The following is a 14,248-nucleotide window of genomic DNA, read 5'->3' on the forward strand; positions in this document are numbered from 1 at the left end:
GAGTTTCCCATCCAATCCTTTGGAAGATTATGCCACAAACCAAAGTGTTTGTCAAACATATTTTAGATTATTACCGACTGCTTGCAATCTAGTATTTGATTACGAATAATTTAAATAATATTATCAGCACAGGAAGAAAATTGGAATTGTTTAAATATTTCTCAGGAGGGAAAAAAAAAGAGGGAAAAAACCTTTTATGCCAACTAATTTTCAAGCTTTTTATTAAAAAAAAACCTTCAAGATCAAGTAGCAATACCAGCTTACTTGAGAGCTATCTTATGTTTATACAGATTTACTATAGACAGGGTTCTCCTTGGCAAAGAAAAATAATTTTGACAACCTACTCTCAACCTTTTCTGTTGCAATACTTTTGCATTGCATGCAATAATTATTTCTTGGGCAGAAAAAGAGTGAAGAAACTATTTAGCCAAGTGCAGCCTGTCCTCACCTCACAGACAGATTCCAGATTCAAGATGCTGGTTTTGGTCTGTTTTCCACCTCACACAAAAATATTGATGCATTTGTTGGACTGGAGCCTCAGAGAATGTTTCGGCTCTTTCAGAACAGTGTCCTCGGGTATGCTAGCAAACAGGCACACAACCAAACAGCCTCTCTGACTTAGTAAATATGCTGTTATTTCTGCACAGTGGAATCACTTCAAAAGGAAAGTAGGTGTGCATCCCTCCATAAAGGGTCTTGGAGGTGTTCTCCCAAAATGTAAGGAGTGAGGACTCAAATCTCACTCATGAGCATCACACGCAGGACTTTTCTCCTAGGTTAGGTTCACTGGCTGATTACTTGGTTGGTGTGACTAACTCTCCTGGCACATTGTATCCTGTAGCCTTAAGCACCTACACAAAAACTTTTATCCTGCAAGGATAAAAAATAAGGGGCTGTAACAGTAAATACAGCGATGGCCTAACTCTCTGTGGAAGCAGTAAGTATTCCAGCAAATGCAAGTAATGTTAAAAAAATTAATTCTCTGGGATTTTTTTTTCTTTCAGAATTTGGAGCTGTGTAAGTGTCCATTTAGCAAAAAAAAAAAAAAAAATTAAATATTCTGGGCAGAACAGAAAAAGAATGATTTAGAAAAAAAGGAAGAAGAGGAGTCCCACACAAGCAACTGAGAAAATATTCAGAATATATTCTTTAGTTTGCCTTTGCAAATTAACTCCTCACTGTTGAAAGGCAGGAATGCAGCTCTCTAGTAAAATTAGACCAAGATGTTTTTTCAACAAAAATTTGCTTGAATATTGAGTTTCTGCTATATCTAACACAACTGAGTAAGTACCTTTGCTCCAAAGGGGCCTAAATGATTAGCACTTGTAGATCACAGTGTGGGAAAATTAAAATGAGACAAATATTTGTGGAATAAATAGTAGTGATGTTTATAATTTGCTTTTCATATGAGAGTATCAAAAATACAAATATCTACTAATCAGAAAATGTAGCTGCTAGCTGTTGCTATCATCTTCCCAAGATGCTTATTGTTGAAAATTGTAGATAATTTATTTCATATTTGCCAATTTAAACTAATTGAGATTGTATCTCTGTATCTCTATCTAGAATTAACACAAAGGTACAGGAAAAAGTATCATTTTGAGAAGTTTTATTCTGTTATATCAGGTCCTCTCCCCATGACTCATCTGAACAGCCATTGCATGCAACAGTTTGATCAGCTCCGAACATCAGGCAAGCCACAGAATGGAACAAAAAAAGATCAGCACTTCTGTATCAGCCATTAAAATGATGGTGATGATACTAATTTGCCAACTCCATTAGTCTTTCTAGAAAGGTTTATGGTCTGTGTTGTACAATAACTGTAATAATGATGTTGGAAGGACTATAAAAATAGCCTAAAAGTATATAAATCAATACCAAAGTTACATGTATGATTCTTTAGCCCAACTGGAGTTTATGGACCTGCATAGCATTTGTTCAGCTTTACAGACTAAAATCTGGATGAATCTGCTCTCAACTATATAATTTTGTCGGAAATAAGGTAACTGCAATGACAGCCCTGCCACTAGAAAAAAAATGGAAATTACTCTAGAATACTCAACAAAGTAAAAACTAACAATGAAAGAAAAACTATGCAAATATTACGAGAAAAACTGGACGTCACTTACAATCCAAAAGTTATCCACAGTGTTATAAGATACCTTGGAAAAAAGTTGTCTGGTATAAGAAACTATTTCATCAGACTTTTTGACTGTAAGGGGCTGTTCGAGTACATGGGTATATGAAAGTATGTACATACATCCACACAATGTGGACATAACACTTCAGTGCCTTCTTGTTAGGTGAAAAGAAGGCATTTTTCTCTTAGGCAAATCGTGAGAGAAGAGCAATTTAAATCCATTATCAGATATGGAAAAGCTCCACTTGAGCAATCTGAAGCTCCACTTGATCTGTATTTACGTGTTTAACTACTCGTCAGCAACCAGATTTTGGTATACAAGGTGCAAAAAGTTTGTGGTTTGGCCAGTTTCTGTACTGAGCATAGATTTTGCTCTAGACAATGATGTACAGTGTCCAGCTGGAGCTGCTTTAAAAAGCAAACTCAGACTCTAAATTACTAATTAACAAGGTACAAAGTTGCTCCCACAAAGGATCCATCAAATATTTTAGTAATCTCAGTGGAATATGAAGCTGGTGTCCTTTAAAAGGACAATTAAAAAAATAAGTAGCAAAAGGTTTAAACAATATGTACACGACTGTGATTAAGTTTGTGTAAGTCTCATGAAGAAACATTGGCATAAACATAAAATGGCAGCTCTTTGCAGACAGGACTGTCCTTTTTTTCAGTGCTTCACACAATTACATTCTAATTTTGAATTTTGATCATTTACTGCTTTACTTTCTCTTGTAGCAAAACTGCAATTAACTCTCAATCAAATTCTGCCCTCAGCTGCATTTGATGGAGATAGGCAGAAATCGGGTTTGGGGGTCTTTAACTCAAAAAACTAGTAACAGAAGTGTGCACATGCCCCACAACCAATCTGATTAAAGTCAATTTATACACAGCTTTTAGTATGCTGGCTCAGTAATTAAAGAAGAAAGAGGCTTTGGAGTTCTCATTCAAAGAACAGTACGGGACTTCTGAAGATCAGCTGTAAGAACAAGCTAATCACTGTTGCAATGTTCAATTTCAGGAAAGCCGTTTCTGGGAGTCCTTTCACTTCATCAGCCATGCTACAGTGCAGAAACAGGTGCTTGTATTTAATCAATGCATTTTAGTTACGTTCCAGGTATTGAATTAACAGTGCTCATTGCCAGCCCATAGCTAGCACGATGGACCATCTTGGAACAGCACCAATCAAGGAATATTGCTCCTGGCTTTTCACCAATCCACCAATAAATCTCCCCTGCACCATTCTTTTCAAATATATCTTCATTTTTAAATTACATGTTGATTTTCTGCTCAGAAACACCTAAATCTCCGTTGAGCCAACAAAACCTATTTTGCAATTTTGATTAGCATGATCTGTCCTCCGTGTTGTTTTTTTTTTTTGGTTTTTTTTGCAGCTGGACTGCTAGCAGTGTATAGGCTCCTTCACAAAAATAAAAAACAAAAAAAAAAGAGGATTTTATTAAGGAAGTTTTTACTGTCAGCCAGCTTTGGCATCTTCTTTTACATTTTTGAAACTGCTCTAAGTGTATGCATTTAATGCAATACTTAGACCAGATAAGAATACTGTAAATTGCAACGACTCTAACCGGTTAAAGAGAACGTAATCTGAGTCTAAAGCTGTTCAACAGGTATTTTCCATATTTTTCTACAACACAGATAATACTGACAGACAAAATGATATATAGCTATTTTCATCTAAGGAATCTAAATTGCTCATACGCAGTATTATCTTATATGTTAAAGTTGTAAAGCCAAAAGCTAATATCAGAGAAACAAATATTTATATTACGTGTTTATATTATAAATCAGTTTTGTGTAACTAAACAAGATGCAGTCACTGTTTGTACTTACAGCTCCTTTCCTTGTGAAACATTATTTTAATTTAAGAGAAAAGATGGAAAACACTTCAGGTTTAGCCGCTGGACACTGGGTGCTCATCATCCTTTGCCTTTGATTCACCGCTGAATTGTTTAAGCTTCTTAGGGACTAGCACACATTTAAAAATGAGGGTACTCAGAAATTAGAAGACATGTAAAAATTGTGCAACAGTTTTGGAAGTCTGCTGGCTGACGACTGCAGACTTATGACATGCGGAGAATCGTCCTGCCACTGCTTTTAACAATTTATATTTCAGCACTACTGTGAGCTCAGTTTTATTTTACTTGTCAAAGCTGCATATAGCTGGGAATGGGTACCCTCAGGTGTAAGAAAGATTTGAAACATGAAGACAACAATAAATAGCAGTATATAAACCTGCAGCCTAATAATCCAATCCATTTGCCTCATAAACCCCAAATTTCAATGCGCCATAAAATCAGCAGACACCCACTGAACTGACCACATTAACTATCACACACCGACACGATAACACGCAGAGAGTTTCCCTAAGGTAGCGAAGCTCTCTCAGCATTATCCGTCATCCCAGGCAGATGTTCAGCTCCTTCAGTTTTGGAGAACAGGTGACTTTGCTAGTATGGCTTTTCAAATTTTGGTGATGCAGTTAGACAGTCAAGTATAAAAGCGGGGATAATAGCCAAGAATGCTCAGCTGCTGCTAGTTTCTTCTCAATTCTACCATAAGAGCATTCTACTACTGTTGCATCGCATTTTGCTGCCATGTGGGAAAATACAGACAGTCTTCCTCTTGCAGTTTCATGATAATTCTAAGACATCTAACCAAAAGCCATCATCAAATGGCGAGCCCCATTTTCTCGTCATGACCTCAGGCACACATTCCTACATACTCTTGAGTAACTTTAAGATCTTTTTTGATGGGCTGGCTAGCTACCAGAGGTTAGCGTGTCAGACAGCTAAACCTAATGCAAGGGAAGCAGTCAGAGGTAGGAACAGGGAACACACAACTTTGCTGACAGTCAACTCCCATACAATAGCATTAGGTGCAAATAAAAATATACTTCGATAGTCTGGACTCAAGACTTTTACAACTTTTCTTAGGTTTAAAGGAAGTGTAAGCCAGAAACTCATAGCCTACTCTCTCGGGTTATGAAGCACAGTTACATAAACTGACAACTAGAGACAGAACCATGCAAAAACTGTATTGTTCACTCTACAACGAGACAATTACTTATTAGATACTGAGCTTGAATTTATTAAGAACTGTTCACTTAGCAGAGCAACAAGCTTTGAAGGAACGATTCAACAATAGAAACACCAATACGTCTTGATTAGAACTTTTTCCATTCTGGGACATGATCAGTCAGGCTGCCACAATCTGTTTGAGATGAGATGTTTAACCACTTAGATGGTGAGAAAAAGGAGAACTCTATGGACTGTATGGACCAAGACCAAGTGGTGCACTCAAAAAAAAAAAAAAAAAAAAAAAAAAGAAAAGAAATGCAGCATCTCTGCTCACTCTCCTTCTTTGCACCCTATTCATCCAAATCCTCATATGAAAGCACTTTTCCAGTCTTTTTCCCTTCTCTTAGACAGGGTTTTAACTGCATGAAGGGTCTTAATACCTACCACAATGAATGCAAAGTGACTCAAGCAATGAGAGAAGGAAGTACTCCTATTCATGTTTTATTAATCTATCGGTAACAGTCCCTTCCCCAACAGTTTATCCTACCCTACACTTTCTCTCCGGTTCTCTGAGTCAGGTTTTTGCTAGCCTCACTACCTCTATCCAGAGCTGCATGTTCGGATTCCAAAGCCACAGATTGCTACACTTACAGAGGACTATCCAAACCCAAACCACAGATCAATGTGGCATCTTCTAGGCAAGAGAAATGGTTGTTCCAGATTCAAACGCTGCAACCATAAATACTAACACTTTGTGCAAAATGTTACCTCTACTGCTTGATTGATACCACCAGAAAAAAATAAAATTTAGACAAGAGCAAACATTTCCTGAAGACAGGAAACCGAATCCTGAACTGAAAAGAACTGACAGGAATTGTACACAGGACACGACGGGAGCCTACCTGGCCATGACCATCAACCAGCACCATCGGACTTTTAGCAGAATAACTGTGCATAAAGCTCCTTTTCCTAATGTTATGCTTCACTTCTTAAAAAAAAAAAAATGTTTAAGAAAATAATTTTAGTTTGCTGTACTAATTACTGCTTATGGGTTCTCAAAGGAAAACTCCCAGGTCATAAGGGATACCATAAACCAAAAGCCAACCATAGACATATAACATGAGAACTGTGGTGAGGCATTCACAGACATTCACTTCTAGCATCAGGCTTGAACTAACTGGACTCCTCAAACAGTAGGATTAGCGTGGCTCACTTCGCCTTTGATCTTTGTGACATATATGAACTGAGCCCTGTGTAGTTTTTTATCACGCATATGTTTGCATTCATGTGTGTTTGCACATGTGTTTTTCAGATGGGGCCCACGAAACAAAGTTTCACTCTGTTTTGCAAATACCTACCCTGCTGATGTCCAGCTTCTCTAGCTCTTTCAGTGCTTAAATGTGACTTTGAGGCCACCTGAGGTAAAAAAAAATCATTCATTGTTTCACCCCTGCACCCACGCACACACACACACAGATATGACTGTGTTATTCTGTAAGGGTACCTAATTTAATGTCGCAGTCCTGCAAGGCATCTGTTAAAAGCAGCCGAGACTTCCACTTATTTCTGGAGATTTGCCCTGCTATTTTAAACCTGACAAGTCAGCGAGCAGGTCCGAGGCTCCATTGTTAGTCGAGTGACTGTAGAAATGCTTCTTTCACGAGGGGAAAAAAGAAAAAAAAAAAAAAAAAAAAAAAGCCCAGCTCGGGATGCTCAGTACCCTGTACATCTGCTGCTCAGCTGGAGCCGTGGTTAAAAGGCCGTTAGAAGCGCAAGGTGACAGACCTCGCAGGCTAGGCCAGCCAGAGAGCAATTTGCTGTTTGCATGAGGAGTATCAGCCCTCGCCACTTCTTTTTGGCAGATGGAAAGCAGCTCTTGTCCCAGACACATCAATGCCAGGATGGACGGACAGACGGCGGTTCTCCATCCCAGGGCTGGCGCTGCACTGCAGAGCCTTCTCCTGGACACCTGGACATCCACAGCGGGTTGGCGGGGCACGAACCCTCCCGGCGCTATTAATAACCCCTGACTTTGCTCACGGCAGACGCTCTCCGCCGGGCGTAGCAGCAGGGCCCGAATCGCTGTCGCCCTCGCAGGCAGCGGGAGCGCGGGCGTCTCTTTCCCACTGCAGCACCTGCCTTCAAACGCCTTGCACCTTCTGTGTTTTGCAATCACTCAACAGAATAAAGTACTATTGTTTCACTATGCTGGAAGGAAAAGGTCACGTTCGCCGAAAGCAGCTCATCAGAGGGAGCTGGTGGTCTTTGCAACAGCCTCCGATAACGAGAGCTAAAAGATTTCTTATTAGGAAAGCTTATTTTTTGGATGTGTGCAGGAGCTCTGTAGCAATGAGCAGTGAAGAAAGCAAACCTTAGATTCAGGAGGTTTTAGGCTGTTTTTACTTACAGAGGAATAAAGTGCTAAGAATGTTACCAGGCATATGTTTTCCTGTCATCTGCAACACATTTTAAATTCCTTTTGCATCTTGTAACGTATTCTCTCTGTTTCGCATAATAATTATTCTGCCTTTAAACACCAACCTTTATATGCTGTTCTTAGGAATTTGTGGAGAAGTCTTAATTCTTCTACACATATTTAAGCTGCTAAAATCATTATGCCTGGTAGTATGAACAGTCAAAACCACAGAATGAAGGTTCCCTTCCCAGGGAGATAGCACCCATTAACCAGGTATGAAGGGGAGCATGCAGTCATAGTTCATTGAAAATGTAATTTCATTTTGCTAGTAATGGGAGTGCTGATACTTTGATACCATAATGGACTTTTAAGCACCATGCCTGTTATTTCAACTAGAAACTTTAATGTAATTACGCATTTTTACTTTACTAAGCAGAAAGGAAGATTAGTATGCATAGTTTTCTGACATGTATCGCAGGGAACAAGACAGAGATCTCCGAGTGATACTGCAAGATGCTCAAGTCATTCAAAAGAAATGGCAGGTGGTAATTTTAAAGACAAATTACCCAGAAAAGCTTTTATTGTTGATCACTTGTTATAAGATTTGCCATTTGCAAGTAATTGTACATTCAGCTGAAACTGACCTTTTATGAGAGCCAAGTGGTAGTATAAATGAAATGAATATATTCTTTATTGCAGTAATATAAAAAGAATGGCCCGAGCTTTTAACATCAGTGCTTGACCTCTCTGGTGTGTGAACACCACCTAATCTCACGAGTATTTCACAATAGCATATGATGAAACAAGTACTAATACAGCATTGCAACAGTTTAACACATTAGCACTTAGAAGTGTAGAAAATAGTATAGCTTTAGGTATACTTTTTGATTATAAATCAGACTGACGACAGAAAGGAAAAAGATAATTAGAGTACGATACACTGAAATTCATCATTACACTAATTATGGAAGCATCGCCTTTTCTATTTTGAAGTCCCTCTTTCCAAGATACTCTACTACAAAGTCACATCAGGAATCTCCAGATGCTGAGATTTAAAATTCTCAGTCAAAAAAATGAATTACTTATAAGCATTAAAACCATGCTATTTCTCCTCAAAGGCCCTGATCTTACAAACAGCACTGTCAGGTTTAGATGTGCATACGTAAGTTGTATTCCCTTTAAGAGCATCACTCACATACAAACCAACAAATAGGTACAAAAGTGAGAGCAAAGCCAGGTCTTAGCAAAGCTATACTTCCTCCTAGCTAAATGCATGCACAGGTTTATTAGTGTGCACCATGCACTCACAATGGGAAAAGAAGTGAGGCTGCAAGGGAGGCTGACCAGAAAGTCTCTTCCCACTGCAGTTACTGAAATCACAGAGGTGAGGAGCAGTCGTACCCAGTGCAGAGGATCCTACTACTGCAGTGCTAAAACAAGAAAAGTGCAAAGTTTACATGAAAATCCGTGTCCATCTTCATCGTCACCCCTGAGACCAGGAATGAATTAATCTCTAATGGCCCAATTCAGATCTCACAGATTTGCATCTATTATATTACCGATATCAGTAAGGCTATTCCTACTTTACACTCCCGAGACAACCACACAAGGTGGCTGTGAATCCCCACTGGCCTCCTGGTCTACCAGCACTTTCTTCACACAGCTCCCGGTGACAGCAGCAGAGAAACAGTAAAAGAAGACATTAATTAAGAAGTGCTTTGATATAGACTTAGTCAAGAGGATTTTCCGCTGCTCTCCTGTCAATCTATCATTACATTTTAGAGCTACTCAAAAGAAAGCAAAACATTCAGAAAGAGTATCTTGGGAACATCTGACATGGACTAATAGCTCCATTGCATGACTGACTACTGAGTTTATTTTTATTATTATTGCCACTTTAAAGCTACAAGCAACTATGTTATGTCTGCTAGCTTTCTTCAGTCAACGCCTCTGTATTATGCCAGTATTCATCAAAGCACAATTTCAAGTGACTCCTGACCTTCAAAATGAAGGGTTTGCTTCTGCTTTCATTTCAGTTACTTTCACTACAGTGTCTCTGTGTTGCCAGATTCTCACCTCATTCATCATCTGCACAGGAGAACAAAGCTCACTACCTTCTTACACAGTATTTAGATTTCAACATCTCTACTACAGTTGGATGCTTTACCAGAACACTTCTAGTCTTTCTCTAAACAAACTATTATTCAGTACCTAGTAAAAAACAAAACAAAACAAAACACAAAACCCACAAAACCCACAAAACCCCCACACGCTTCACCTTCCAAAATCTCTAAATCAACTGCAAGTGGAAAGGCATAAATCAGACACATCCATTACTTCTAAATAGTCAGACATTTGCTTTAATTCAGAAAACTTTGTGGCAAGGACCTTAAACTTCGATGCTTCATTTTCACGGCTTCCCCCAACATGCCGCAAGTTATTGAAATCACAGTTGAAGTTAAAACAAGTAATGCTAACAGATACGTGCTGTGACTTTTCTCTTTTATACTGACTTTCAAGTGACAGATTTTCCTACAGCAAAACATTTCCTGCGAAGTCCTTAGGAGCTCCACTCAGTGGTCACGAATGCTGGGTCACGGCAGCATGAGTCTTAGAGTTCAGCTCCTCTTTACGCGGAGGATCCACCACAGCAGCTTTACAAGACGGCAGATTTTACACGGATAGCCCAGTTACACCATCACCTACTGCTACCCACCCACATGTGGCTGATGCACAGAATCAAGCCCACAGTAGCAGATTATGTATACTTCAAATTTCCTGCCTTCCTCCACTCCCCGACAAAGTTCCTTTATTGAGGACTTGTTTCGACAACCTATGTTGGAAACCAACTTCATACACTAGACTCCGAGGTAGGTCCCAGTACCAGAATTTGGTGATCAGACAAGACGTCAGGTGCAGCAAGTTGATTACAAGTAAGTACAATTACACTGAACAATTCAGCATCGTTGTAAAAGCATAGCTAGACGACTGTAATCACATTATTACCAACTTCAACACATTCCACCTGGAACAAAATACCCTAAGAAAACCTTGCCTTATGGCACAAAACCAGATAGCTTTTTAAATCCGTAACTTCTACCTTCACTGTTCAAAAGTCAGTGCCAGTACAAACAATTTTACAGAAGTTATCTAACAAGCCTGGCTTTGCAGCTCCATTCAACAGAGGGGTACCTCTGCATCTACAGCTTCTCGGATTTAAACAGCTTCTTCAGCTCTCTGCATCAGTGCATACACACTGCCTCTTCAGTTCAGAGTTTCAACAGTCCTGGCTAGAAGGTAGCTTTTTAACAAATGACAAGTGAAAACATATGACTACTGTTAAATCAAAACACATAAACCATGCTAAACCAAACACATAAAACTGCATACTACTCTATTCCATCCTATTATCAAGCCACTGATGCAGAATCTTTTGAAAACACAGTGATTGTTCAAAAACACTACTATAACTAAAGTTATTTGAAGTCTTTAAAACATGAGGCATTTGACAGGCTGCGCTTCTTTCTTAACAGTAACAAATTGCTTCCTTAACCAAGACAGTACAGTGGGAAAAGACAGAATGAAAAATATATATACTCTGAAACCTGTATGCTGATTGCTTTAATCAATCTTCCAACATCGCACCAGGTTGCAAATAGGCAGCTTTCACATTAAGGAGAGCACATGCAGCATGAACAGTTATCACACAACCTCTTAGCCCCATGCAAGAAGAGCATAGCCCAAAACACCCCCCAAAGCAATGCTAGCCTTCCCACAACTGAGTAGCTTCACTAGCTACACACAGACCTGCTCCAAAGTCGATACACCAACTCGTAACAAGGCAGATAAACCACAAAGAAAACAAACGACTTGCAATAGGAAGCTCAGAAAATATAACTAATCTTCATATAAATCACATACTTCTTAACCATAAAAGCAGATATTACTTATCAAGCTTAGCAGGAAGCTGAAGAGTAACTGGAGTTAACTACTACTAAATATTTAGTTACCATGAGTCTTTCTGTACTGACACGTTAGCAGAAACTTGCAAATGCCAGGGTTCCTTAAAAAACGCATGGCAACTTTGCACTGTACATTTAGAAAACAAATGAGACAATAAAACTTCTCCATGAGCTGAAAGCAACAAGTGTTTTCCAAAGTTACTAGAAGTCTGAAATTCAATGGTAATTTTTTTTTTTTTTCTTAAATGGGACAGGGTGTGTTCTCCCACCCTGTCTCACAGCAGATGGAGTAACAGTAAGCAAAGGGAAAGCACGACTGCATATTTAAAGGGTCCGTGGCTCACAGGGGAGATGTGATGATTTGGTATAACTGAGCAATCTAAGGAGAATTTTTTTTTTAAAGTGCACAATGACCAGAGAACCAGTGAGCCTGAGTGACGAAGGTGCCTGTGGAATAGTTACACCCACAGGCCCTTTACTCTTCTGCCTTGCCCTAAAGCACGTCAGTGGGTCAGACCTGTGTGTCCGAAGGAACCAACGTGGCTACGCAGAGATCTGGTCTGTTCTGCATTAGCAACGTGGAACAACCTTCCCCGTGTTTTCCTGAACTACATCCTCGCCGTCCTGAGATTTTCCACATTTGTCATTCCTCATGTAAAGTGCTAAATACTGCACAGCGAGTAACTGTGGCTTTATTTCACCTCAAGGAAGATAAATCTACTGCCTCCAACTTTAAAAAGGAAGCAAGCAAACCGAGGGGCATCTAATTCACTCTACAAACAGCAGAACCTGACAGCAAAGTGCCAGTGGCAAAGCAGAAATCTTTCTTGAGGGCTCGAGCAGTCCAATTTAAGCAGCCCAAGCTCATGCCTTCCCATATAATTTCTCTCTTTTTGTCGTGCTTTCCAATTGCTAAAGGATTATCTGCCCCGGACACATTTTTATTCATTCAGTCCCAAAGATACCATATGGATAAGGTTTGTACGGAAAGGCAGGAAAATGAAATTACGACCAAAAAAAAAAAAAAAACCACCAACCCCAACACCTTCGCAGGCAGATTGAGATGTAACCTGTTGTAGGCATGTTTCAGCAGAAGTAACAGGCTGCCTTGCTGTCTCCGGCGGCGGAGCCGGGGGTGTGTGTGGGTTTGGGGGCTGGAGGGAGGCTGCCTCTCCCCAGCAGCCGAAGCCGCTGCTCGATCTGCGCTACAGCGGAGGCGCCCGGCTGCGCCTCCGAGGGGCGAGAGCTGGGCGGCCCGGGGGTGCGCGGCGCGGCTGGACCCCTCGGAGGGGGCGGCGGCGGGGGTTTGGGGGTGAGGGGGGCAGGACTGCCTTCCTCACCCTCCTCCTCCGCCTCCCTCTCCCCCCGTCCCCGCTGGCAGAGGGCAAAGTTGCTCCCCCGCACACGGCGGCAGCGGGGGCAGCAGCCACTGCGGAACCGCTTGCTGCCTCTCGCAGCCCGGCTGCAACTCTCAAGAAGTTTCTGCCGGCGAACAGAACCGCGGCGGAGGCTCGCCCGCGCAACTCTTCCTTTTTTTCTTTTTATTTTTTTTTTTTCTGTCAATCCCCTCTCCCTAGTTTTTACGTTTATTCAGTCATTTCTTTACGCGCACACACACCACGCCGAGAAGCTCCCCGGCAAACCAGCTCTCTGCGCTGTGCATTTCACGGCTCCGCTTCCGCGGGGAGTGCGCGCAGCCGGGCGGCGGCGCTCCTCCCGCTCCGCGTCCCCCGCCCCCCGCGCCCCGCTCCCCCTGGCCCCTTACCTGCGATCTCCTGGTAGGGCACGCTGGCCAGGCTGAAGCCCTTGGCGCTGTACGCCTGCCGCACCTCGCCGCAGCTCCGCGCCTTGCCCTCGGCCCCCGCGGCCACCGGCAGCAGCAGCAGCAGCAGACCCGCCAGGGCGCAGCGCCGCGCAGCCCCCTGCGCCGCCGGCATGGCGCGGCGCGCAAGTCCCGCGCGGCGCGCAAGTCCCGCGACGCCGCCGCCGCCCCGCTGCGCCGCCGGCGCGCCCCCTGGTTGCGGGGGAGGCGGCCCGGGAGCCCCTCGGTTGCCGAGGCAAACTTTTGCGAGGCGGGGGGGAGATGGGCGCGCACACGCAGACATGCGTGCACGGCGAGGGGCAGGAGAGCGGCAGCCTCGTCGTCTCCCCCGCCCCGGGCTGCTTCTTCAAATGCAAAGCGCTCTCGCCCCTCCGCCAAAAAAAAAAAAAATAAAATAAAATAAAAAGAGGGGTAAAAATCTGGCTGTCGGTTGTGAGGACTGAAAGCGCGGGCGCGGTGCTGCGCGCAGAGTCCCGCGGCAGCGGCAGGGAGATCCGCGGGAAGCGGTGGCTGCCGCCTCTGCGAGGCTGGAGGTGGTGGGGAAAGCAGCCGGCGTGGGGATGGACTGGGCAGCGGCTCCGTGCCTGCCGGTCTGTCTGTCTGTCCGTCTGTGTGCGCGCGTCTGTGTGTATGCGTGTGTGTGTGTGCATGCGTGTGGCGCACGGGATGCGTGTGCCTGTATTTACGGGATGCGGGGAAACCTCTGCTCCGCGCAGCGCCGGAGCAGCCTCCCGAGCCAGGCAGGGAGAAATCCTGGAGACAGACACGGCGAGGGAGAGCCACACGCACGGACACACACACGCACACACACACACACACAGGGAAACGTGCTACCCATTGCATCGCCGAAATACGGGAGCAGAAAGTAAATCCTGG

General features: G+C 42.6%; 1 protein-coding gene across 2 annotated transcripts in view; it reads right to left on the reverse strand.

Moving 5' to 3' along the window:
* The window catches only part of GPC6 (glypican 6), a 797,727-nt gene extending 784,072 nt beyond the window's left edge, over positions 1-13,655 (reverse strand). For both annotated transcript variants that reach the window (XM_086771443.1, XM_086771435.1), the window contains exon 1: positions 13,316-13,655. In XM_086771443.1, the coding sequence (XP_086627569.1) occupies positions 13,316-13,655 (340 nt within the window). The remainder of the gene's footprint in view (positions 1-13,315) is intronic.
* Positions 13,656-14,248: the final 593 nt, after the last annotated feature.

This window comes from Chlamydotis macqueenii, chromosome 1 (assembly GCF_036417535.1).
Source record: "Chlamydotis macqueenii isolate bChlMac1 chromosome 1, bChlMac1.mat, whole genome shotgun sequence".
Classification (NCBI taxonomy): domain Eukaryota; kingdom Metazoa; phylum Chordata; class Aves; order Otidiformes; family Otididae; genus Chlamydotis; species Chlamydotis macqueenii.